The 27,087-nt window shown below is 41.9% G+C and overlaps 1 protein-coding gene across 1 annotated transcript in view; it reads right to left on the bottom strand.

The window, feature by feature from the left end:
• The window catches only part of CUL5 (cullin 5), a 65,275-nt gene that overhangs the window by 20,240 nt on the left and 17,948 nt on the right, over nucleotides 1–27,087 (bottom strand). The window contains exons 3-8 of the mRNA XM_055131318.1: nucleotides 19,021–19,120; nucleotides 16,638–16,814; nucleotides 12,136–12,277; nucleotides 9,825–9,970; nucleotides 9,662–9,742; nucleotides 1,306–1,399 (exon numbers count right to left, since the gene is read on the bottom strand). Coding sequence (XP_054987293.1) covers nucleotides 1,306–1,399; nucleotides 9,662–9,742; nucleotides 9,825–9,970; nucleotides 12,136–12,277; nucleotides 16,638–16,814; nucleotides 19,021–19,120 — 740 coding nt within the window. The remainder of the gene's footprint in view (nucleotides 1–1,305; nucleotides 1,400–9,661; nucleotides 9,743–9,824; nucleotides 9,971–12,135; nucleotides 12,278–16,637; nucleotides 16,815–19,020; nucleotides 19,121–27,087) is intronic.

The raw sequence follows: 27,087 nt of genomic DNA, 5'->3' as shown, positions 1-27,087 counted from the left end.
GGATCACATCCAGGTTAAGGACATGCTAGTATGCATATACACTCTAACCCCTATTTTATCTCCTGAGCCCCCACAAAAACTATGATTGTTTTTGTTTGGAGGCGATATCTGGCAGTACTCAGGGATCACTCCTGGTAGTGTGCTTATATGTGGTGCCGGGGATCGAACCCCAGTTGGACTGTTGCAAGGCAAGTGCCTGCTGTATTCTCTCTCTGGCCCAACAAAAATTATTTTCAGCTTTTTTTTTAACAAGTCCATGTTCTCTCTTAAATATGTATTCCTCTTGTTCTCTTCCTTCACTTACTTACAAAATAAGTACACTTCTTTCAGTAAAGACTACCTTCACAAAATATATGCATTTTTAAAAGAACTCATGAAGAACTAGGGCTGTGCTCAGTGGCAAAGTGCAGACTACCTGGGTTTGATCTCCAGCAGCACAAAAACAAAAACAGGAACTTCAGGGCAGGGGATGTGTCTTGGTGGTAAAGCGCACCCCTCACATGTGAGGCCTGTGTGTAATCCTTGATATGAGAAAAGGAGAGGGGAGAAAAAGGAAAGAGAAGAAAGGGGGAGAAAAAGAAAAGAAAAATGGGAGAAAAAAAAAGAAGGGTAGAGAGGAGAGAGGGTTTTTACTTTAGGGCTGGCATGCTCAGGGGGACAGGAAGTGCGGGGCTCACCCCAGGCCTCGAGTCCCAGGTCGTCCCAGGTCCCTGCTCTGAGGAACAAACTCTGGAGAGAGAAGGATGGGCTGTGCGCAGGCTCTGTGTGTGGGAGATGCAGGCGTGATCCCTGACAGCGTGATGCCCTGAGCACTGCCAGGAATGACGCTGAGCACAGAGCTGGGAGCAGCCCTTCAACAACTGGATGTGATCCCCAAAAACCAAAAATAAAAAAGAACATGCTGAAATACTTAACACACAAATATCTTAATGTACAAAGTGCTTAACATAGAAGTTTATGAATTCGAGCACTTCCAGAGCCAAAGCTCCATTACACTGGGTAGGGCACTTGCCATACATGCAGCCAACCTGGGTTCAATCTGTAGAACCCACCACATAAGGTCCTCAGAGCACCACGAGGTTGGATTCCTGAGCGCATAGCCAGGAATAACCCCTGAGCACTGCCATGTGTGCCCTTCCACCAGCCCCAAAAGAGCGCTTTCAACTGTACAAAGCATTTGCTTATTTATAGTCAGTGTAATAGATACACCTACATATAATAATTATCCAACAGCAATTTATTAAGTGATCAGCTCCCAGGATACCCCCTTGATAATGACGAGATCTTAGGCGATGTTTTACCTACTTTCAGTTTCATTTCGCTTGATCATGCCTTGGCATTCTGCTAAGATAGTTTCTTTAAAGGATGTCACCAGGGCATTAACACAGCATTCCATGAGCTGAAACACATTTAAAAAAAAAAAAAAAACTGGTTAAGGCTACTCTAAGCACAAATAAGCACAAATTAATCCATCCCCTTTTGTTTTACAGCTCTATAAAATCATAATGTTCAGTAACAACTTAAAAACTAAGTATGCTGAAAGTATTTTACTTACCTTTACTACAGGATTATTGAAAATCCATACAAATTTACCAAAGTACATTTTCCACATATGAAAAAAACTACAGAACTTAGGTTATCTTTAGAAATTTTAATAAGAATCTCCAAGGATAGGAGGAAAAATATGAAAAATTAAGAAGAAATAAGCTTTTCATCTCTGAAGAGAACCTGTTCAGAATTGATCCTAAGACCCTAAATGTATGAGTATATTTATTCAACTGTCACTGGGCACCAAGGAAATAGGTAGGAAAGAAAAAGTACAGAACTAGCCCCAACTTTGGAGGAGAGGGCACTGATAGACAAAAAACTGATAAATTTAACTCAGTCAAATAGCAAAATATACACATACAAATAAAACAAGAATAATAATAAAAACAAGAAGAATAATTTCTTTCTTAGGGAGCTAAAAAGTCTCATCCACAAGGTGGTACCTAAAATAAATATGGAAAAAAAAAGTATTCTAGAAAGAAACAAGCAGAGATCTGGTATGTAAGCGCTGGGGGTCGAGCTCAAGTCAGCCGTGTACAAGGCAAGCACCTCCCCACTGTACACTGTACACTCTCTCCAGCACTCTGCTTGATTCATTCTAGTGATCACTGTGAGCAGAGCCAGAAGTAAAAGCCCTGAGCACTGCTGGGTATGCCCCTCCTCAAAATAAATAAATAAATAATAATAAAAATCTCCAGCAGCATGGGAAGAAAGCATGGAAGAGAAAGCTAGAGAGGTGGGCTAGAATCCAAATAGAAAAGAAAACCTATGGTTGGTATTTCAGTCTCCAGGTAAGCAGAAAAGGAAGAAAGGCTTTAGACAGAGGATGAATTCTGGCATACCCCAGTCATTTTTTAATGTCAGATTAGTGCTTCAAGGTAGGTAACGTGGAGTGGTGGTAGGGAAGCATAGGTCTAGGCAAAATGCCAAGAACCAGGTGTTCCAGGAGGCCCTCCAGAATATCCCCTTATCTGCCCTGGATCCTATTGTCATGCAGACTTAGTCCTCTGCAGTCAGGAGTTCAGTAGGAGTAGTGAGGCAAGGGCCTGCCTCACTTTAAGGCTGAGTTTATCTTTTTGTAAAAAAGACCTCAGCCAGGGACTGGAGCGATAGCACAGCGGGTAGGGTGTTTGTCTTGCACTCGGCCAACCCAGGTTTGATTCCCAGCATCCCATATGGTCCCCTGAGCACCGCCAGGAGTAATTCCTGAGTGCAGAGCTAGGAATAACCCCTGTGCATCTCCAGGTGTGACCCAGAAAGAAAAAGAAAAAAAGACCTCAGCCAGGAGTAAACCCTGAGCATCTCCATGTGTGAAACAATCCTGCCCCCCACCCAACACACACACATACATAATTTAAAAAAAACCAAAAAACAACTTATTAAGACAGGAAACTGATTTTTTTTAATTTTTAAAACTTCCTCAAGGAATTAAAATACTGGCTGCTTTTGTTTTTGGTTTTGAGGCCAAGCTGTGTTCCGGTATCTTCTTACTGAGTCCTCAATACAAGGCAAGCACCTTATCTGCTGCACTACCTTTCCAACACCAGACATGAAATATTGTTGGTTATTATTACCAAAGCTGAATTTAGGTAATGTAGACTCATACTACTCTTCCTAGTTTTTAAAATGTATTCTTTCTCTTTACATGTGTATGCATATATACATATATAATCCAGGTTCAATCCCTGGGATCCTATATGGTCTCCAAATCCTGCCAGGATTTATCCTTGAGCACAGAGCCCTGAGTATCACTGGGTACGGCCCTCAAAACAAAAATAAATTCTTTATTGTAAAATCAGTTTTTGCTTTCACTTTTCAGAAGGTGGGGGTTGAACCCACATCCAATAGTGATCAGGGGCAACTGGTATGCTCAAGGGACCATGCATAGGTTCGAGAGCCCGACCTGGGATTGGCCACATGTAAGGCAAGTGCCTTAACTCCTGCACTCCCTCTCCAGCCCTGAAGTCATGTTTAATAACCGTAACCAGCTTTTTAAAAAGGAAACACAGAACAAATAGTCTCAGACTGCATTGGGTCTATCAACAGAGAACATCATCATCTTATATAAAAAGCAATTTTTGTTGGGGCAGTGACATGGCCCAATGTTAAAGCCCACATATGCAAGAAGCCCTAGGCTGAAGCGCCAGCAACACACACATAAAGGATTACAGAAAAACCTTTATTTCAGATGTATGCAAATAAACATGGAACACACTAAATCACAATATGAATTTTTTTTTTTACTATTCAGTGATAGCGAATGAGGTTATATTTACAAGGAATTTGAAATACACAGCAGAATTGGCTAGGGATTAGAGGGAAGTTCTTCTGTAGTCAATTTACGTGTATGTTGCTGGTGCCCCAGAAAATACTATTTGTAAAAAGTGTAATAATAATAACATGATAATACTAAAAATGCTCATTGTAAGGATTCATTAAGCATACTATAGAACATACATATGATGAGATATGCATACAGGCCTTAAAAACAAGGCTATAAGTGTTTGTGAAAAAAAATGCACGAAGTCAACTATTTTCCCTAACATGTTAGACCATAGAAAGAAAAACTGTGAGAACAAAAAAAGAAAAAGAAGAAAAAAGTATGATTTTTAAAAATTGATTTTTAAAAATTGACCCACATCTAATCTGGGGTCTAGATGTGGGGGGTGGGGTGTCCCTATAGTATCTTCTCTTCTTTTGTAAAAATTCCCTAATAATATCTTTTTTTTAAAAAAAAAAGAATAATTACAGTACAGACCTCTGCATAAAAAGGTTGTTTAGAAAACTATTCTATGAATCAGAGAGGATTTCCTGAATTTCCTGAGTGCTCTTCTCTTATTCCGGGAGTCTTGTCTGGACAAGAGAGCAGGTCCTTGAGAAGAGCGTGCATTACTCTTCTCTATTTCTCCCTGTCTTTTACCAAAGTACTACATGCACAGGAAACTAAATATATCTGTCTGTGACTGAAAGAGACATCTTTAATGGAAAGGATAGTGATGAACCATCTCTCTCACCTTGTATTCTCCCCTTTCTGTCTCCTTTTGCTAGCTTCCGTGAAGAAAAAACCTTTTTGCCATATGCCATCAATTTGCCTGAGATGAGCAACTTCTAAATCCATAGCAATCTGTCCCCAGAGGTCTGCAAGGCGAAACACTTTAACTATCAATGTGCTTCATGTTTTACCTTCCTCTACAGCAAGACTATAAACGCGTCAAAGATGATGCCTGCCAGACTGCACTGAGGCACCTGTACTTGCTAAACAAATGTGTGCCTAGGTCTGTGAGGATGGAGCACAGGCCAGGCAGGCTAAGTGATGGAGCAATAGATAACTCCTCATGGTATTCAAGCTGCATATCTGCTTCACTAAAATTTAGTGAGAAGGAACAAGACCAGCTGACTTTCATCATACAACTCTGTAAGTAATAATTCACTTTGTCTCAGTCGAAAAATAAGAGTTGAACTGGGGGGCTGGAGTGTTTGCCTTATACGAGGCCAACCCGGGTTCGATTCCCAGCATCCCATATGGTCCCTTGAGCACCACCAGGAGTAATTCCTTTGTGCAGAGCCAGGAGTAACCCCTGTGCATTGCTGGGTGTGACCCAAGAAGCAAATAAATTAATAAATAAATAAATAATTTTAAAAAGAGTTGAACTAGGTTTCTACTCTTTACGACTCTATTTATCATGGTCATCAGGTGTTTAGCCATACAAGAAAAATCTATAAAATATTAAGAATTAATTTATGGGGTCAAAGTAGTAGTATAGGACATAGGGAGTTTGTTTTGTATGCAGCCAACTGGGTTTGATCTCCAGCATCCCATATGGTCCCCTGAGCATGGCCAGGAGTGATCTCTGAGCAGAGAGCCAGAAGTAACCCCTGAGCACCACCAGATGTGCCCCCTACCACCTCCCTCCGAAAAAAAAAGTTAATTTGTTCTCTGTGTGGCAAGCTATTCTCCAAATTCATCTTTTCTTGGCCTTTCTAGCTAAGGTTTCCTCTTCTACCATTTTACCAATAGTATCTGCTTTATTGCTAAATTAAGTTACATAAATAACTCCATACAGAGAAATGGTGAATAAGATTGATTCAACCTTTTTGGATAATATTCTAAAAATCTAAAATACTGAGCCACATCCTCGGGCCCCCTTACTCTATTTTATTTTTAGGTTTTTGAGCCACGTGTGTCATGATCAGGACTTACTCCTGGTTCAATCCAGGTTAGCTACATACAAGGCAAGTGCCCTAGCAACTGTACTATCACGTTAGCCCAACAGTTTACTCTTACTTTTTTTTTTTTTTTTTTTTTGCTTTTTGGGTCGGCACCTGGCGATGCACAGGGATTACTCCTGGCTGTGCACTCAGGAACCACCCCTGGCAGTGCTCAGGGGACCATATGGGATGCTGGGATTCAAACCCAGGTCGGCTGCGTGCAAGGCAAACGCCCTACCCACTGTGCTATCACTCCAGCCCCTACTTTTACTTTAGTATTACAGAAAAGTTGCAAAACACAGCGGAGTATTATGTAACTGGGGTACAACTATCAAAACCAGGACAATAGTACTTTTACAATACCAACTACAGACCTTACGAAATATTCTCCACAAATATCCCTTTCCTCTCTACGATTCCCTACCTGTAAGCCCACACACACTGCTTTAGCTGGTAGTTCTCCAAGTCTCGAATTGCTGAGTTTGTACTTTCGTACTTGGCAGGACTTAGAACCATCTCCCAGTATCACTAAAATGAGCATAAGCCACAGTGAACGTGCATCAGGAAGGGCTGTCTCCAGAGTCCCGAAGCACAACCCCAACAAACAACAGGCCAGACATTCCTAAGGAGACACATCAGACCCCAAGGAGAAATGAATTCGGTCAGCTTCACTGACTGAATATATATGGTATTTTGTTGCAGGGGAGTGGATTGTCCCACATCTGGCAAAGCTGAAGGCCAACGGTATGGCACTGGAGTGAACCTGGGTCTCCTGTGTGCAAAGTGTGTGCTCAGTCTTTGAGACTGGCACTGCGTACTGTCCCGAGCAGCGCCAGCAGGGCCCCTGAGCATAAGTCAGGTGTGTCCCCAAAACAAGCTGCTCAGTTATGTCTGTAAGTGAATCTGCCTAAGCCTTAACTTCCTAATGTAATAATTCTAAAGATTTAGAGATTGATATAGCCTCTGTACCATATTTTGATAAATGAACTGTATAATGGTTACTGGTCAGTTATTTTGTTGTTCCAAGTTTCAAGAGTGGGGCTAGAGAAAGTATAGAAGGGTGAAAGTGCTGCTTGCCTTCTATGTGACAGACTCCAGGTTGCTCCCAGGCATCATATATTCCTTTCCCCACTCCCACAGCACCCTTGTCTACATAGCCAGAAATAGGCCCTGGGCCTCCAGGTATGACCCCCAAGCTCCCCAAAATTAGGGAAGTTATACATTTGAAGAACAAGAGGGTGATAATAATTTGGAGGAAGGCATAATGGAAAGATTCTGAATAATCATTTTTTATTATTAAAGCTGATAATCATCTTTCTGGCTACTTCATATGTTCATTTTGTAACTATCATATACTTGAAGTTTTGGTGTGTTTTTCTACAGAAATACTACAATGCAACCAGAAGTTTAAATAAGCAGAAAATCTGTATGCACTTAGGGTTTCTTTGGTATAAAACAAACAAGTTATCTTTGAACTCGAGTATAATTCAGTTTGGAAGTTGCTAGCATTTTTGACTGTGGAAGAGCAAATTTATATCTTAAAAGTTTCATTCCCTAGTGTGTACATGTGTTTTAAAGGAGAGAGGGAGGGCTAGCGAGATGGTACAGGGGGGTGAAGGAGCTTGCCTGCACACTGCCAACCCTGATCTGATCCCCGACCCCACATAAAACACCACCCCAGGCACTGGGAGAAGTGACACCCTGAGAACAGAGTTAGGAGTAAGCCCTGAGCACCTGATGTGGCCCATAATCACCCCTCAGAAAGTATTCAAATAAATACTCTATCTGACCCGTCAGCGTATTTATTGATACTGTTCTTCCTTTTTTGCTTAGTTGGCTCTCTACTTCAAGTTTCCCAAGTTTAATATAGCTATAATATAACTAATCTATATAAACTAAAAATAATTCTTAGAAAATCAAAACATGCACTCAGTTGCTGCTGTCATATCAATCAACTCAAACTTCCCTCAAGCTAATATTTCCCCCCATTATTATGACTTATTTAGACCAGATCTCCCTGGAGTAGCGCGGTTCCTCCAAGCCCAAACTCAGCTACATCCCTGCCCATTCTCTCTGGCATCTAACCCCCACTCCCTCCAACACAGCGCGCTGCTATGGAAGCTCAGCTCTGCCCCACCCTTTCCCATTTCCACCGCTACACCCCTGCTTATTAGTCCATACACCTGGCCAAGTGATTGCAGAAGTTCCCCCTTCTCATATCTAGCTCTTCCCCCACTGCAACACATCTTTGTTTCACTAGTATTCCTGAGGGTGAACTCTAAATATAACACACCACCTAAAAAATTACTCAATAGTCTTCCCTGCCTTCTTGAAGGAAGCAAATGCCTGGATTTAAACTTCTATTGAGAGTTTCTATAAACAACCACTAACTTAACCATCTTCTCTGGCTCATATCAAACGTATTTAACCAGTAAGGGAAAACATAGTGTTATAAAAAGCAAGCAAGCAAAAACAAACAAAAAAACAAGGGAAAAAGATCCAACTTAGTCTGTTTCCTAAACAAAGAATAAACAGAACTATTATTCAAGATGAAGGAAGTGAGAGAAAAATCAGAAGTTAAAGAACAAAACAAAATAAATCACCAATAGTTAAAAGACGTTTAGAGAAAGGCAAAGTGAATGTTTTGTCTTTGGGTGTAAATCTACATTTAGTTTCTAGTTTCCAAAAAAAAAAAAAAAAAAAGGAGAAAATATTTTGCTCTCAGACTTGATTCTTATTTTGCTTGCTAAAACACATTAAGATCATTTTTCATGTGTAAGAAAACACGCAGCATGAATATGGCAGCATGGATACTATGTCTGACTGATTTTGTTGTTTCTTTGCAATGCCAGGGACCAAACCCAGGTTTCATGAATGCAAGACACATATTTTACCACTGATCACCAATAAGCAACATCCTGGGTCCTCTGACTTTTTTTCTATATATTAATCTTCTCTTATCAAATAAGTAATATTTTATCTTAAAACAAGACCAAGTTTGAACATTATAGCCCCTAAGAGTAGTGGTTCAGGACTAATCTATTGTTTTGCAACTACTTAACTGACACAAGTCACCTTGAAAAATAAAAATCACCTTTATCCTCAGGAAGCACACTGCACTATGATAGCCACTGAAGTGGCTACATTTATATAGGCATAAAACACAATGAAAGATTATTAAAAATTAAGTATAGGAGCCTGAGATTAAGTACAGTGATTAAATGATTAAAAATTTTTTAAATGATTAAAAATTAAGTATAGGGGCCTGATTAAGTGGGGAAAGCGCTTTCTTTGCATGCAGCCAACCTGGGTTCAGTCCCCTGAGCACTCCTAGGAGCCCTGAGCATCACTGCAGTATGGTCCCCAAAACAAACAAACAAAAAAATGTTTAGAAATAAAAGTTCACTGTCATCACTGTCACTGTCATCCCGTTGCTTATCGATTTGCTCGAGCGGGCACCAGCAAGTCTCCATTGTGAGACTTGTTGTTACTGTTTTAGGCATATCAAATATGCCATGAGTAGCTTGCCAGGTTCTGCTGTGCAGGCGAGATACTCTTGGTAGCTTGCCGGGCTCTCCAAGAGGGATGGAGGAATCGAAACCCGGTCGGTTGCGTGCAAAGCAAATGCCCTATCCGCTGTGCTATCGAAGAAATAAAAGTTACAAAATAAAATTAAGTGCAGTGAGCAAAGTCTAAAGCTGGAAGAGCGAATAGCTTTCACTGCGGACAGGCTCCGAAGGAAGATGAGGGGCGTTGGAAGCTGTGCTCTGGCGCCCTGGGAGGAGCAACCTGCACTCAGCAACGCTGTTCAGAGACCAGAAAAAGAATACAACAGTGACTTGTGCCATGTATGTGCCACCCCTGAGCTACCCACTTCACATAATACACAGTTAAAGTTACTTACTGCTTCAACAGAGTTACATTCTCTTCTCGTTTCTAAATAACGGAGTGCTCGTTTTTCTTCTTCTTTTAGTTTAGCATCTGCCTGTGCAGAAGTAAAATAGCAATCATTTTAAGAGTATCAAAAGAAAAGCTCAAACTCTCACATATTCAAAGCTCTGACTTACATATTTCATGTAATTCTGCACACCATTCTGTTGTAAATACGAAGGTGCCTGCGTTCTATAAAATCTCTCCGTTGAATCCAAGTATGCCTTCTCAAAATTGTCCCGATAAATTTGAAGCTTATCCTCAGGATTAGAACAAAGGTTAACTGGAAAACAAAATAAAATTTCACTCTCACTGTGATTCAACTCAGTTTTTCAAGTACAAAAAAAAAGTGCTAATAAAAATACAGAGGGTCACGCGGAGTAAAGGACTAAGCAGTACTCAAGGGAACAGAAAATTGTGTTAGATTCTTCCAGAAGAATACAAAATGGTAATAAAACAAAGCAGCAAACTGATCAATGATAACAAAGATTATTTTATATTCACCCTAAGTGCTTTAGGCTCTATCAGTGAATTGTCTCCTTTCCTCCTCCTAGAGAAATTTAAATTACCCTTGCTAGCATCCCTAACTTAGTTAAAGTTTATCTGTAATCTTTCCCTTGTATTTTACCTCACATTGTCACAGTCCCCCCATGTCAATCTCGATTGCTTGTAAAACAAAACTTTCTGGTAATTCTGAACTTGTATTGATACTGCTTTGTATTTGAAGAGCTGTATACTTGTACTTGCTTTTCTGTTTCCCTTATAGCCTTTTTATATGTTACCATAGAGCAATGTTCTTCGATTAAACACAGAAAGACTATTACTGCTATGCTCCTAATATTTAGGAGTTGACTGACTCTGAAATATATCTGCTCCTAGGCATAATTATTTGGTCATAACTACTTGACTCAGGTTTCAGTTTCTGTAGTTCCTGACACCCAAAGGGGAGGTCCCACCGTGGGCCTGGGATGGACCTGGGGCCAGTGGCAAAACTACCCAGCAGCAAAATGGGACATTCTAGAAAGCATAGATGCATGGTTTTCATGCGAATTGTTACAACTTTAGAGACAGGACCCCCCTGGAGAAGGACCAGCTGAACTGGCCTGAAAACTTAGTCTGGGATTTACGGTAAAAGCCTTGCTTGTCCTCAGAGCCCAGAAAACCAAGTGTTTAAAGCCTTGTTTGCTCTCAACCCAGAGAACTAAGTGTTGGGATCTCTGTCTCTTACTATGTTTATCCAAACAACTGCAAGTATCGATAATTTATACAATTAGAGGGAAACATAAAAGCAATGCAGTTGTCCCTGGGAGACAGTGTCTCCTTGAGTTGATCTCCCCAAAAGAATTTCCTCTGCCAAATGTTTATCTATGTAAGTGACAACCACACCTGTGCTTACCTCAACCCCCCTTCAGATGTTCTATAAGTGTGCTAGCAACTCTGCATTAAATGGGCCATTTTCACCATCAGACTGTCGTCTTGGTTCCTTGCTGGGGAGGAATGAAAACAGCTCTCACTGAACTCAGGTGTCCTTGCATCTTCCTAACACCAGTTCTTTTTTGTGATTACACATATATCTCAATAATTTGGCTTCTAACCCAAAGAATTTCAAGAAACCATTCACAGAAGTTTTCAGTCGAGTAAAACAGATTTAGATAAATTTGAGGAGACAGAGACAGAGAGAGTATGAATGTATGAATAGAATTAACTTTGTGAAAACACAAGCAGAAAACATTTTATGATCTACAGATTCAAATCTACCGTTTTCAAATTTAGACCAGGAAAGAGATGGTGAAAATAAATATGAACGCATGTATGAATTTGTATTTTGTTTTGGGTTACTCAGGGGGCACCTGGGAGACAGAGCAGTGCCAGGATCAAATCCAGGCTTCCTTATGCAGTGCCTATGCTCCAGAGGAGGTAAGAATTTTTGTAGGCTTACTGAAATCTGAATTATTTTAGGGGCATGAGAAGATGTTGGGCTACACCCACAGTGCTCAGGGGCTAGTCCTGGCTCTGAACTCAGAAGTGACCCCTGGCACAACTTGGGAGACCATATGTAGTGCCTAGAATTGAACCAGGATTGGTAGCATGCAAGGCAAGGACCTTAACTGTTGTATGCTCTCTCCAGCCCCCTAAAACCGAACTAAAGGGGCAGAGTGGTGGTACAGTGGGCAGGGCACTTGCCTTTCCTGTAGCCATCCCAGGTTCAATCTCCAGCACCACATGGGGTCCCCAGTAACCCACCAGGAGTGATCCCTGGGCACAGCCAAGTGGGGCCCTAAAATAAAAGCCAAATAAAAAAAAAAAACCCTGAATTAAGCCCCCCCTTTTTTTTACTCTGAAAGGCAGCTGGTTCTAAAACTACATGTGACTATGTGCCAATAAACATTACATTGAAAATGTCGTGGAATTTCTGTAAAAATTAAATCTTTACAGTTTCAAACATACCATAGGACTCTCTCACTCCAATGACCAACTGAGAATCAAAAGCTTCTCCCAATCTCTCAGCATGTACTAGCTTCATTGCACTATCTTGGAGTCTGTTTTTAATATTTGAGAAGATTGACTCATTCCAGGTATCAAGCATGAGCTAGGGGGAAAAAAGGAACAAAAGAGGCAATTATTTTCATTATGATTATAACAGGTACCACGTACACAGGAAATAATTTTTTATATGTTTGGGAGTCACTACCTGCTGTGCTCGGATCACCCCTGGCAGTGTTTGGGAGACGACATGTAGTGCCACAATCAAATTTGGGGCAGCCACCTGCAAGGTAAGCACTTTGTCCCCCCAAAATTCTTAAGCACAAAAAATAAAACATATTCTGGCCTGACTTCACTTGGGAAGCAGTATATTAAAATTTTGTAAATAACAAGTAGTAAAAATGATAAAGAACATGAGTTTCATATCAAACAGTTGGCTTTGAATTCCAGCTGCTATTTACTACTTGTTTTGGCATCTGTTATGTAAAAAAAAAAAAAAAATAGTACAAATTTTGAGTGATTACTGTAAAAATTAAAAATGGAATATGGAAAATGTTCTTTCCAAAGATAAATTTCAGAAACATGGGTGTGTGATCAGAATGCTCAAATGCCTGTCTGTTCTAACTGTATCAAAAATCCCATTTAATCAGTAGGATCGCTCCATGGCTTGGAAGCCGGCCCCACATGCTGGGGGAAAAGGCAGCTCAGATAGAGAAGGGACCACCAAGTAAAGGATGCTTGGAGGACCTGCTCGGGATGGGAGATGTGTGCTGAAAATAGATTACAGACCAAACATGATGGCCACTTAACACATGCATTGCAGACCACAACACCCTAATGGAGAAGGGAATCTACCTGCCACAGAGACAGGGGGAAGAGGGGATACTGGGAACATTGGTGGTAGAGAATGGGCACTGGTGAAGGGATAGGTACTTGGTCATTGTATGACTGAAATGTAAGCACTAAAGTGAATAAATCTGTAACTATCTCAGGGTGATTTATTAAAAATATATGTAGATCATTTAAAGTGCCAGAGCATAGCAGGTAGGGCACTCTCCTTGCATGCAGCCAATCTGGGTTCAATCCCCCATCCCATTTGGTCCCTTAGCTTTGTCAGGAGTGATCCTGGAGCACAGAACCAGTAGTCAGTCCAGAGTACCTCAGGTGTGGCTCAAAAACAAACAAAACAAAAAATTGTATTTATAGAATACAAAGGGCTGGAGCGACAGCACAGAAGGTAGGGTGTTTGCCTTACACGTGGCCGACCCGGGTTCGATTCCTCTGTCCCTCTCAGAGAGCCCAGCAAGCTACCAAGAGTATCCCGCCAGCACAGCAGATCCTGGCAAGCTACCCGTGGCGTGGCGTATTCGATATGCCAAAAACAGTAACAACAAGTCTCACAATGGAGACATTACTGGTGCACACTCGAACAAATCGATGAACAATGGGACAACAGTGTTACGCGCTACAAAATACAAAAAGAATCCAACCACATTTTGTTTAAAATATACACAAATTCAATTATTTATCTATTCGTTTATTTGGAGAGCACTTCTCAAATAGTACTGCAAGCCCAGTACCCCTCACAGCAATTTGTGGTCAACCAGGCCTGACAGGTAAGTATGAGGGGGTCTTAGGATGAGGGGCTGCTTCGACAATGGGATACCCGGGATATCCAGGGCCACTCTAGCAGTGCTCAGGAGTCCTCAGAGCAGAGCTCAGAAGACTCAGTGGTGCTTGGGGGGCCACATGGTGCTGAAGATTGAACTAGGCAGGGACATATGCAAGGTATGCGCCCAAACCCCTATAACTATCTCCCTGGTCCCATAAGGTCGCTGAAATGATGGAAACGGTCTACACGTATTTGTGAGTATTCATCACTACAAGTGACTGTCCTAATACAAGAAGTACAGAGCAGAAGCCACATCACTGTCTGTTAATATTAGAACCGCTCTATCCATATACAACTCATTTAATCCTCACAATCTAAATACAGGGCACAGAGAAAGCAACTTTTTCACATTTACATAGCTTAGAAGTGGCTACACTGAAACTCAAATCTAGCCAACTGTGGGCCCAGAATTTACACTACTAAGAACACAGAATTCAGGGCGGAGAGACAGCACGGCAAATAAGGCGCTTGTTCAGGAGCAGCGAGCCAGCGACCCATGCCGGGCACCCCATATGGTCCTCTAGTTCTCAACAGAAGTGACTCCTAAGCACAGGGCCAGGAGTAAGCCCTGAGCCAGCCAGTGTAGTCCAAACCCATTGAAAACAAACAGAGAGAGAGAGACAGAGACAGAGAGAGAGAGAGAGAGAGAGAGAGAAGAAAACAAAATTAAGTGATTCTCATTAAATTATGCTGACTTACTAGGAAATGGTTAAAACATTAGGGAATGGGAAAAATTAAAAGAGTTAACCAAAAAAGAGAATACAAAAATAATTTAACTGCAAATTAAAAGGCATCTAGAAAAAAATTTTTGAAGAGGGTAGCCATCTCTCATATTGTAGTTATGCCTACCACTAAGGACCCTTCAGGGATCTAAATGTCCAGTACTGCCGTCAACATCAGCATGAATCTTCGGGCTGGCAGAGGTCAGTGATGCCAGAGCTACCTGCCAAAGCCTGTGGCTAGACCCACAACAGCAAGTAATGAATTATCTAAGCTTAAATGGAATTTTTTACTTTTTGAATCTATAGTTCCCTAGGATTCTCATGATTTTATATACATACATATAAAAGTATGTACGTAATATATAGGGCTGGAGCGATAGCACAGCAGTTGGGCGTTCGCCTTTCACGTGGCCAACCCGAGTTCGAGTCCTCCACGCCTCTCGGAGAGCCTGGCAAGCTACCCAGAGTATCCCGCCTGCGCGGCAGAGCCTGGCAAGCTACCCGTGTGTATTGAATATGCCAAAAACAGTAACAATAAGTCTCTCAATGAGCGACGTTACTGGTGCCCGCTCGAACAAATCGATGAGCAACGGGATGACAGTGACAGTGACAGTGTAATATATAATAAGTGAGAAGGGTTTAGGTCAATGTTGATTAAAGAGTTGAAAGTGAATGCCAAAACTTTCAGACAGAGCTAGGTTCTTTCTGTTAAATGATGAATTCTTTCTTGTGGGATTTTTTTTTTTTTGGAGCCTTTACTCAGGGCTTACTCCTGGCTCCGTGCCCAAGGATCACTCCAGATAGTGCTGGAGGACTGTCTGGTGTGCCAGAGATTAAAACAAAGGTTTATTTTAGCTGCATGCGAAGGCAAGCACTTTACTCTGTACTATCTATCACTCTGGCCCCAAAGATGGGATTTTTGAAAGAGAAAAATTTAATTTACATGAAGGTAAAAAGCACAAGGAAAGAATGAATAAAATACTGAAGACAAAACTAAGGGAAAGATAGGAACCAGAAAGCTAGCTAAACTGGCTTAGCATTCTTTGCAGGCTAGAAGCCCAGGCTTGACCACCTACATCACATGGTCCCCTGCTCACCACCAGTACCCCATCCCTCACCCCAGCACAGAGTTAGGAGTAGCCCTGAGTACTGCCAGGAGTGACACAAAAACAAACAAAAATCTAAGTAAAAAAAGCAAAGGAGGTAATATTTGAAGACAAAGATCTACAGCTTAAGTCATGAAAGAGAACTGAAGCTTAAGTAGATGTAAGGAAAACTGTAGTATAGCACGGCAGTTGCTTTGTACATGACTAACCCGGGTTTGATCCCTGGCACCCAATATGGCCCACTGAACCCCACCAGGAGTCATCCCTAAATCCAAAGGCAGGAGCAATGCTGGGTGTAGATAAACAACAACAATGAACCCAAAATACCCTAAACATATCTTTAGGAGTAATTCTGAGTGCAGAGTCAGGAGTAACCACTGAGCATTGCTGGGTGTGACCCAAAAAGCAAAAAAAAAAAAAAAAAAAAAAGAAAAGAAAAGAAAGAAAGAAAGAAAGGAAGGAAGGAAAAGAAAAGAAAATCAGTAACGTAAACACTGAGGGTCTGGGGGATGACTCAAGGGGTTAAATACTACACTGTTTGTGTATAAGAACCAAGTTGAATATTTGACACCACAGAGTCCCCCCCCAAGCACCATTGGAGTGACCTTTAAATCAGTAGTAACACCCACTACTGGCCAAGTGTGACCCCAAACAAAATCAAACATACAAATAAAAATAGCCAGGGAGGGTGGAGTGATAACAAGGGTTAAGGTGCATCTCATGCAAGCAGCTGACCGTGGCTCAATCCCCAATCCCCGGCACCCCCTAGGGTTCTCCAAAATCACCAGGAGTGACCTCTGAGCACACTATTGGGTGAGGCTTAAAACAAGTAAGTTAACCAAGAACAACAAAACAACTAGGACTGAAAAAATACTATGTACCAAGTAGAAAAGTCCACTAAGGTTAAGTGTCTTTGGAAAGTCTCCAAATAACCTTCCTTTGGCCCAAGATTAAACACTGACTTACCTTCCGAACAATACTGTCTTCTACATTTGATTTTTTATTGCTGCCCTGTTTACCCATTAAAGTAATTTCTAATTGACAAAAAGGCTTCGGTAAAATGTCACATTGTGTAAAGAATTTTCGCCACTCAACAATGTAGGCTTTTAGCAAAGCAGTATCATCTTGATGGCTCAGTACTCTCTGAAAAGAAAAGAAAAAAAAAAGAATCAAAACAACTCTAAACGTCCAAAAGTGTTTTAAAGAAAAGTAATAACAGTGATTTAAATGATAATTCATGCTATGAATCTAAAATATCTTATTATACAAATACACAATAATCAAGTGAAAATTAAACGTTCGCTGACATGTGATCATTTCTCTGTAAACACATGTATCATTATGCCATACATCTCACATTAATGCAGGAATGCAGGCTGTATGTCAGTTATATCTCAAAAGACAAAATCAAAAGAAGCTGGGAAGAGAGTTCAGAGACTGCAGTACATGGCCCAGACGCCAAGTCTAACCCCCAGCACTGTATGTTCCCCCACAATGGGCTCAAGCACCAAAACTTCAGGCCCAAAAATGCAGGGCAAGTTGCCAAAAATGGCTTGCCAACCACTGCTGGGGAGATCCTCCAAACAAACACCCCCCTCAAAACCCTAGCCCCTTCTCCCCAGCCCTAAGCAACCACTGTCCATATAATTAGCTCTTCCAGGTCAATTGGTTCTACCACGCTTTCCTTGGAAAGGGTCCTAGTAGAGTTTCACTACTGAATTCTTCAACTCTAGTGTTTTCAAGGGCTCATAAAGCTACAGTCTGAATTGGTACACACTTTGCATCTTTCCATTTTTATAGATGAATACTATTTCATTTTGTACTCAATCACAGAAAAAAACAATTTTTAGTTTCTACTTACTAAGCAGTTATTAGTATAATAAGAATTCTAGGGCTGGAGTAATAGTACAAGGTGCTTGCCTGCCTTGCACATAGCTGACCCAGGTTCCATCCCCAGCATCCTACTATAAGGTTCTCTGAGTATTATCAGGAGTGATTCCCAAATACAGAGCCAGGAGTAACTCCTGAGCATCACCAGGTGTGACCCCAAAAAACACAAAAAATACAGTATAATGAGAGTTCTAATAGACAACTTAGGTTAAAACAAGCAAACGAGAGACTTTAGTCTTCTAATTTTCCAACTTTCTTTTAAAGAAATAATCTCCTGGCCTTAGATCTTTCTTAGAAGTAGGAACACATAGAAAATGATACCATAGCTGCACTGTAGCACTGTCGTCCAGTTGTTCATTCATTCATTTGCTCGAGCAGGCACCAGTAACGTCTTCATTGTGAGACTTGTTACCGTTTTTGGCATATCGAATACACCACGTGTAGCTTGCCAGGATCTGCTGTGCGGGCGGAATACTCTCGGTAGCTTGCCGGGCTCTCCGAGAGGGACAGAGGAATCGAACCAGGGTTGGCCGCATGCAAGGCAAATGCCCTACCCGCTGTGCTATCGCTCCAGTCAATACCACAGTTGAACTTGCATTAATTTTCCCCCAAAAGACAGAGCTTAATAAAGACAAAAAACTAGCTCTCGCATAATTGACCTAATACTAAGTAAGCTTTGCCTTAATCTCTGTAACATTAAACTCTTATACATATTATCAGGACTAGAGCGATAGAATAGTGTGGTATATTTGATATGCCAAAGACAGTAACAACAAGTCTCACAATGGAGACATTACTGGTGCACACTCAAGCAAATCCATGAACAGGAGGACAGTGCTACAGTGCTACACGGTGCTACATATTATCAACTCAAGAGTGCTGAATGTCAGCTCAGCAGCAGTAATGCAAAGTGCAAGGACTATACAGTTGGAGAAGTACCTAGAATTGAAAAAAATTACTACCAGCTTCAAAAGAATTATTAGTCATTAAAAAAAAGATTTATTTGAACTGGTGCAACTAAAAAATAATGATGATGGGGATTTCTAGAGCATCTATTAAAAGCTGAATTCTTTGTTTGCTTCTGTTTTGGGGCCACACCTGGCGATGCTCTGGGGTTACTCCTAATCTGCAGTCAGGGAACACTCCTGGAGTGGCTCAGGGGACTGTATGGTATTCCACGGATTGAACCCCGGTCGGCATATGCAAGGCAAGTGTCCTCTCCACTGTACTATCTCCCCGTGCCCTCTTAAAGAGACTTTTTAATTAAGAATAACAATGTACTCTCTTGATAAATGTCACTGATGGGATAAAGCAACAATTATTTTATTAAAAATTTTTTATCAAACATGTCAAAAGTCAATATTTTAAAATTACTTCAGGAATGCCTATATTCAAACAACAGAAACCATCGTATTTCCTGAATAAATTCTTAAACTTAGTATAAAGATTCAGAACTTACTGCCTGTGCTTGCTTAATGAATTCAAGAATATCTTCTTTTAAAGCTTGATGAATTTTTGCTGGCCCTTTATCATCCCAGAGACAGACAGCATGAACATCCCTGTAAAAATGAAATAATATACGTTAACAATAGGATAGGGACAAAGACAAAACTCACCTTAAGTTCTATAACAGTAGTTTCCAGGATCATGCGAGATCATATTAAAAGTGCTTGAGGGGCTGGAGTGATAGCACAGCGGGTAGGGCGTTTGCCTTGCATGCGGCCGACCCGAGTTCGAATCCCAGCATCCCATATGGTCCCCTGAGCACGGCCAGGGGTAATTCCTGAGTGCAGAGCCAGGAGTAATCCCTGTGCATCGCCAGGTGTGACCCAAAAAGCAAAAAAAATAAATAAATAAATAAAAGTGCTTGAATCTATTTCTAAGGTCTAGGCATTTTTGGTAAGAAGTCTCACATATATATTTGTTTCTATTTTTATCTTCTTATAATGGTTTTCTCCCTAAAGTTCTGTGACTTACTATACAAAATATTTTAAATAATACAAGTATCTCATTTCCTAAAGTTAATTACAATAGTTTCTTATGCAAGGACAACAGAATTTTAATTATTTAATACAAATGCATAAACCATTTTTTTTTAACTAGTCACTTAGGTGCCCAGGAGATAACTCAATAAACTGAAGCTCCTGCTTTGCATGCAGAAGGTCTGGGTTTGACAACCAGGGTCCCCAAGCACTGAGCTGGGAGTAACCAGAGCACCACTGGGTATGATCTCTCCAGCCCCTTCAAAAAAACCCAGCCTGTCATTTAAATCTTGTTAGTGACTCTCCTAATTTCAACACTTATGCTTCAACTGCCAATATTATGTTTCCTTTCTTCAAAAATGTCTTAAAGTGATACTAAGAGCCCATGCCTCCCCAGTACCGACCTTCCTCAGTGTCCCCGACACCCTCAAACCTGGGCTGGAAATCACGTGACAGCAATGCTGAAACATGATGTGTCTTCTAAGGCAAGAGAATAGTGGGGGTAGGCAGCTTTTTTTTGCAGGCAGCTATCCAGTTTTCCCAGCACCACTTGTTGAAGAGGCTTTCCTTGTTCCACTTTGCATTTCTTGCTCCTTTGTCAAAGATTAAGAGGCCATATAAGTGGCCATTATAAAGCTACCTACAAAAAAAATGAACTCTGACCTCTGTCTAATGCCAGGCACAAAAGTCAGATCAAAGTGGATTAAAGACCTCAATATCAGACATGAATCTATAAGGTTCATAGAAGAAAATGTAGGCCGAACTCTACATGACATTGAAGCTAAAAGCATTTTTAAGGACGAAACAGCACTGACCATGCAAGTGGAAGCAAACATAAACAAATGGGACTACAACAAACTAAGAAGTTTCTGCACTTCAAAAGAAACAGTGACCAAAATACAGAAAGACCCACAGAATGGGAAAGAATATTTACCCAACACCCATTTGATAAGGGATTAATATCCAGGATAAACAAGATACTTGTAGAATTGTATAAGAAAAAAGCCTCCAACTCCATCAAAAAATGGGGAGAAGAAATGAACAGAAGTTTCCTCAAAAAAGAAATACAAATGGCCAAAAGGCACATGAAAAAATGCTCCACATCCCTAGTCATCAGGGAGATGCAAATCAAAACAACAATGAGATATCATCTCATACCACAGAGACTGGCACACATTCAAAAGAACAAAAGCAGTGCTGGCGTGGATGTGGGGAAAAAGGGACGCTCTTTCACGGTTGGTGGGAATGCCGACTGGTCCAGCCTTTCTGGAAAACAGTATGAACAGTCCTTCAAAACCTAGAAATTGAGCTTCCATATGACCCCGCAATAGCACTTCTGGGAATATATCCCGAGGGTGCAAAAAACCACAGTAGAAATGACATCTATACCTATATATTCATCGCAGCACTGTTCACAATAGCCAAAATATGGAAACAACCCGAGTGCCCTAAAACAGATGACTAGTTAAAGACACTTTTGGTACATCTACACAATGGAATACTACGTAGTTCTTAGGAGAGATGAAGTCATGAAATTTGCTTATAAATGGATAGACATGGAGAGTATCATGCTAAGGGAAATGAGTCAGAAAGAGAGGGACAGACAAAGAGGGACTGCACTCATTTGTGGAGTGTAGGGTAGCATCACATGAGGCTGACACCCAAGGATGGTAGATACAAGGGCCAGGGGGATTGCCCCATAGCTGGAAGCCTGCTTCATGAGCGGAGGGGAGAAGGCAGATGGAATAGAGAAGGGATCACTAATAAAATGATGGCTGAAAGAACCAGCTGGGATGGGAGATGCATGCTGAAAGTAGATAATGGACCAAACATGATGACCTCTCAGTGTCTGTGTTGCAAGCTATAATGCCCAGAAGTAGAGAGAGAGTATGGAGAATATTGTCTGCCATAGAGGCAGGGGGAGGGTGGGAAAGGTGGAGTATACCTGGGATATTGGTCGTGGGGAATGTGCACTGGTGGAGGGATGGGTGTTTGATCATTGTGAAATTGTAACCCAAACATGAAAGCTTGTAACTATCTCACGGTGATTCAATAAAATTTTTTAAAATTTTAAAAATTAAAAAATAATAATAAAAAAATAGAGAATAGCGGGGTAAAGGGCAAAGGGGCTTAAGGCCTTCTTGAGAAACTTTATCCAAGAATCAAATTGTCTTCTATGTAGGCCAGTCTCAACTGTAAAATTAGATCTAAATCTCCAGCTCTTTTCTTAAACTCCAGATTAACTCTGTTGTGGTTCTATTTATTTATTTATTTATTCATTCATTTATTTATTTATGGCATGAGAGAAAAAAGTCTCTCTTTCCTATTTAAAACACTGCTACTCACCACCATATAACAGATTATGCCTTGAGTGTTAGCCTATTTTGGGGGGTAGGGGCACACCTGGTGGTACTTACAGTTTACTTCTGGCTCTGCACTCATGATTTACTCCTGGTGGGCTTAGGGGACTACATGGGGTGCTGGGGATATAATCCGGTCATCCGCATACAAGGCAAGCATTCTACCAGCTGTACTTTCTCCATCCTCGAGTCCATGCCAAATTTTGCACAGATTTTGAAGATCATATACTAACATACCTGATGAATATTTAGTATTTTGAAACTACTCTTTAAAAGAGCTTCTATATACCTCTCCCTAACTACTACTTTCAATCCCTCCTTAGAAATAAACAAGTCTTGGGGCTGGAGCAACAGCACAGCGGGTAGGGCATTTGCCTTGCACGCGGCCGACCGGGGTTCGATTCCCAGCATCCCATATGGTCCCCTGAGCACCGCCAGGAGTAATTCCTGAGTGCAGAGCCAGGAATAACTCTTGTGCATTGCCAGGTATAACCCAAAAAGCAAAAAAAAAAAAAAAAAGAAAGAAAGAAAGAAACAAGTCTTGGGGCCGGAGTAATAGCACAGCTGGTAGGGTGTTTGCCTTGCACACAGCCGACCCCGGTTCGGTTCCCAGCATCCCATATGGTCCCCTGAGCACTGCCAGGGGTAATTCCTGAGTGCAGAGACAGGAGTAACCCCTGTGCATCGCCGGATGTGACCCAAAAAGCAAAAGAAAGGTAGGAAGGAAGGAAGGAAGGAAGGAAGGAAGGAAGGAAGGAAGGAAGGAAGGAAGGAAGGAAGGAAGGAAGGAAGGAAGGAAGGAAGGAAGGAAGGAAGGAAGGAAGGAAGGAAGGAAGGAAGGAAGGAAGGAAGGAAGAAGTCTTTTGTTTTATTTTGGGGTCACACCCAGTGGTGCTCAGGGGGCCATATGGGATGCTGGGGAAATCAAACCAGGGTCGGCCACATGCAAAGCAAGCACTCTCCCCAGTACACTATTGCTCCGGCCCCAGAAATAAGTCAATCTGTTGTTAGTTGGTTTTTTATAAATTTTATAGTATCTACCATAATTTCTGAAATTTCTATAAGAACTATCAATAATTTTTTTCACTTAGCATCAGTTCTAATAGTTATTAACATAGTTGTGTTCCTACACTTTTTTCTGCTCTCCTATATGGCAATCTCTGACATAAAATCAAGAGCATTTTCTTGCATACATAAGCAAAGTCCCTTAACAACAGGCCTCAGTGACAGGTAAATTCTTTGTGAGGTTTCTTCCCAGTAGCACTCAGGAGTCCAGGGCTCCACATTCAACCAGCAGCAGGATGGTTCAGTACTTGAGCCTTGAGCATTCAGGGCATGTGCTTCATCAGCCCTCTGGGTTCCCTCCCCAGGCCTAGAAAAGTTATTTGTATATATTGGACTAGATTTGATAAATCGGGAAGTTGGAGAGTGTGAGAGGGAGGGAGGAAGAGCTTTTCCAAGGCTTCAAGGGGACAGAGAGAAGGAATAGAAGGAAGAGGTAAAAGTATTCCAAAGGTCTGAACTCAATTAATGGTGGGAGAGCTACTTGGCTATTTTGCTTACAAATCCAGAAGTGATTTTCAACTGCCAGTGAGAAGAATGATGCTCCTGCAGCTTAACAAGAGAAAATGGGTTGAAAAGCAGAGCCTAGTGGAAATCAGATGCTGGTATTTGTCTGGGACACCCCAGGATTTGTCTCTGTCCCCTCAGCTCTAGGCACACGGCACATTAGTCTCCTATCTCAGGGAGGATGTTCATCTTGCCTTAAATTTGATTTTAAAAGCTGACTTAGTAAAGACTAATAGGTTCAAAATAAGCTCCCTTCAGATACTTAAATAAAATGATTTTTTTTTTTTTTGGCTTTTTCGGTCACACCCCGTGATGCTCAGGGGTTACTCCTGGCTCTGCACTCGGGAATTACTCCTGGGAGTGCTTGGGAGACCAGATGGGATGCCGGGGGTTAAACCCAGGTTGGCCACATGCAAGGCAAAAGCCCTACCTGCTGTACGATAGCTCTGGCCCCCTTAAATTAAATGCTTTATCAACTTCCTTTATTCAGTTTAGACAATGACAAAGCCGGAACAATCTGTTTTGTCTGAAAGATCTGTTTTTTTCCTCTGCAAGTAATTTCATTCTATTCTTTATTAATGATATGAATATTTTATATCCTCACCAGTGCTTAGGGAATCATATGGTTTCAGGAATCAAACCCAAGGCATATAACACATTTGACCCAGCCCTTTGAGCTATCTCTCTGGCCCTAGAAACTGGAATATTTGGGGGAGTGATGAAAAACACTTCCAGTGGGGCTTAGGGCCTATGTGGTGGTGGGGATAGAACTCTGGGTTCAAAGCATGCATTCCAGAAGCTGGAGCGATAGTACAGTGGGTAAAGTGCTGGCCCTGCCATATGGTTCCCCAAAGCACCGCCAGGAGTAATTCCTGAGTGCAGAGCCAGGGGTGAGCCCTGAGCACCGCCAAGTGTGGCCCCCAAACAAACAAAAGTAGGCATTCCAGTCCTCTGAGCCATCTCCCCAGGCCAGAAGTGGAATAATGAGTCTTCTATAAACCGGTGCCAACAATGTCGTCCAAGTTAGGTCCGTCCTCTAGAGCCCAGCAACCAGTCTCAGTCTCCTGGTATTCGTACCCCTACGCAGGTTCCCACCATGGTGCACAATCACTGGGCCTTTGTGCCAGAATGATGCTTTGCAGCTTCTAAACCATAAAGCCCAGACTCCTGCTTGAGAGTTCTCCCTCTAGGCAAAGCCAGCTGACAGCTGACACTGTCTATCTTAAGGAGGTTGCCCCAGTGTGGGACTGGGCAACTTGTGAATGATGAGGCAGCCAACACTCCATGGGTGTGAGATGCAAAGATTTTTAATCCAGAGGTGAATTACAGCCTCAATCAGATGGCAAGAATTTGACCATAATCTCTTGGAAGTCCCAGAGCTAAAATGATCCAATGAAGCTGCTACCAGAACCCTGAGCCCCCAAATTGTGAGATAATAAAGGTTAAGATAATCTGTGTTAAGATGCTAAGTTTTAGCTGAATATTTTTTTTTTTTTTACAGTTACAGATTTATACACTTTTGTGCTTATACTTCCCTCATACAAAGTTTGGGAACCCATCCCTTCACCAGTGCCCATTCTCCACCACCCGTAAACCCAGTGTCCCTCCCACCCTCCCCAATCCCATCTCCCCCCCACCCCACCCTGCCACTGTGGCAAGGCATTCCCTTCTGTTTTCTCTCTCTAATTAGCTGTTGTGGTTTGCAATAAAGGTGTTGAGTGGCCGCTGTGCTCAGTCTCTAGCCCTCATTCAGCCCGCAACTCCCTTCCCCCACATGGCCTTCGACTACAATGTAGTTGGTGATCGCTTCTCTGAGTTGACCTTTCCCCGGAACGTGAGGCCAGCCTCGAAGCCATGGAGTCAACCTCCTGGTACTTATTTCTATAGTTCTTGGGTGTTAGTCTCCCACTCTGTTATTCTATATACCATAGATGAGTGTAATCTTTCTATGTCTGTCTCTCTCTTTCTGACTCATTTCACTCAGCATGAAACTTTTCATGCCCATCCACTTGACTACAAAATTCTTGACCTCCTTTTTTCTAACAGCTGCATAGTATTCCATTGTATAGATGTACCAAAGTTTCCTCAACCAGTCATCCGTTCTGGGGCATTCGGGTTTTTTCCAGATTCTGGCTATTGTAAACAGTGCTGCGATGAACATACATGTTTAGCTGAATATTTTTAATGCAACAATAGCTAATGCACAGCGAAACAATACAGCAGGTAGGAAAGGCCAGAAAGAGTATGCAAAGGGTTGGCTTTGATCCCAGATAAGACATGCTCCACGCATGGCTGGGGATGACCCCAAGCACTAAACTAGGAGAAGCTGCTGAATACTGCTGTATATAATCCAAAAAACAAATGAAAACAAAAAGGAAAAGAGACAAATGATCACTGTGACCATTCGGATGAGACCATGAGGAAAGACATGAGGCTAAGAAGTCTGAGGGCTAAGCAAACATCTCTGACAGGAATCAACAGCTGGGGAGCCAGGAGAGAGCTGCCACATCTGCACGCAGAGGGCCTGACTCCATCCCTGACCACACAGGATGCAACACTGCTTGCCCCTAGTTCTGCTGGGAAGGTGCCCCTGGAAAGACTCCCCGCCCCAAGTCTGCAGACAACACACCCTAATAAACCAGGAGGAGGGTAGCTTCTAGAATTCTGACTTAAGACTCTGACCACCTCATTCTAAGTTTGGAGTACTGACTGAACTTGAAAGACATGCATAGGAAATAACTTAGGGATGTGAATCTGGGACTTCAACTCAGAAAATATTTTGGATTTCTTTTGGAGATTTGAGACCCCAGGAAGGAGGGAGGGAAAGGGGAGGGGAGGGAGAGAGAGAGAGGGCAGGAGGGGGGAAGAGAAAGGCCCTGAAAACTGAGTCAGCTAGATGACTGAGATGAGGCTGAGAAGAAAAAGAAGAGAGACTGAAAGAAAGCAGGGCCATGGAAACTTAGGAACAAGGACATTTTAAAAAACTATTTAAAATAAATTTCATTAAAATGAACATCTAAGGGGCTAGAGTGACAGTACAGCAGGTAGGGCATTTGCCTTGTATGTGGCTGATACTAGTTTGATCCCCAGCACTCCTTAGAGTCCCCCAAAACCACCAGGGGTGATCCCTGATCACAGAGCCAGGAGTAACCCCTGTGCACTGCCAGGTGTGGCTCCAAAACAACAAACCAAAACCAAACTAAAACAGATCAGAAAAGGGAGGGACGGAGGGAGGGAGGGAGGAAGGGAGGGAGGAAGGGAGGGAGGGAGGGAGGGAGGGAAGGAGGGAGAGAGGGAGAAAGAAAGAAAGAAAGAAAGAAAGAAAGAAAGAAAGAAAGAAAGAAAGAAAGAAAGAAAGAAAGAGGAAGGAAGGAAGGAAGGAAGGAAGGAAGGAAGGAAGGAAGGAAGGAAGGAAGGAAGGAAGAACATCTGGGGCCAGGGAGATGGCTCAAAGGATTAATGCAAAGGCTTTGCATGTGGGAGGCCAGGATTAATCACTGGCACCACATGGTCCCCTGAGAATCACCAGCTGTGGTCAAAAGCCAAGAGCCAAAAAATTAAAAAATAAAAACAAATTACCCATGAAGGTCTTACTGCGAACAATTTATTATTTAA

Source organism: Sorex araneus, chromosome 3 (genome assembly GCF_027595985.1).
Source record: "Sorex araneus isolate mSorAra2 chromosome 3, mSorAra2.pri, whole genome shotgun sequence".
Classification (NCBI taxonomy): domain Eukaryota; kingdom Metazoa; phylum Chordata; class Mammalia; order Eulipotyphla; family Soricidae; genus Sorex; species Sorex araneus.
The sequence above is the reverse complement of the archived record's forward strand: the minus strand, read 5'-3'. Positions and strand labels throughout refer to the sequence as shown.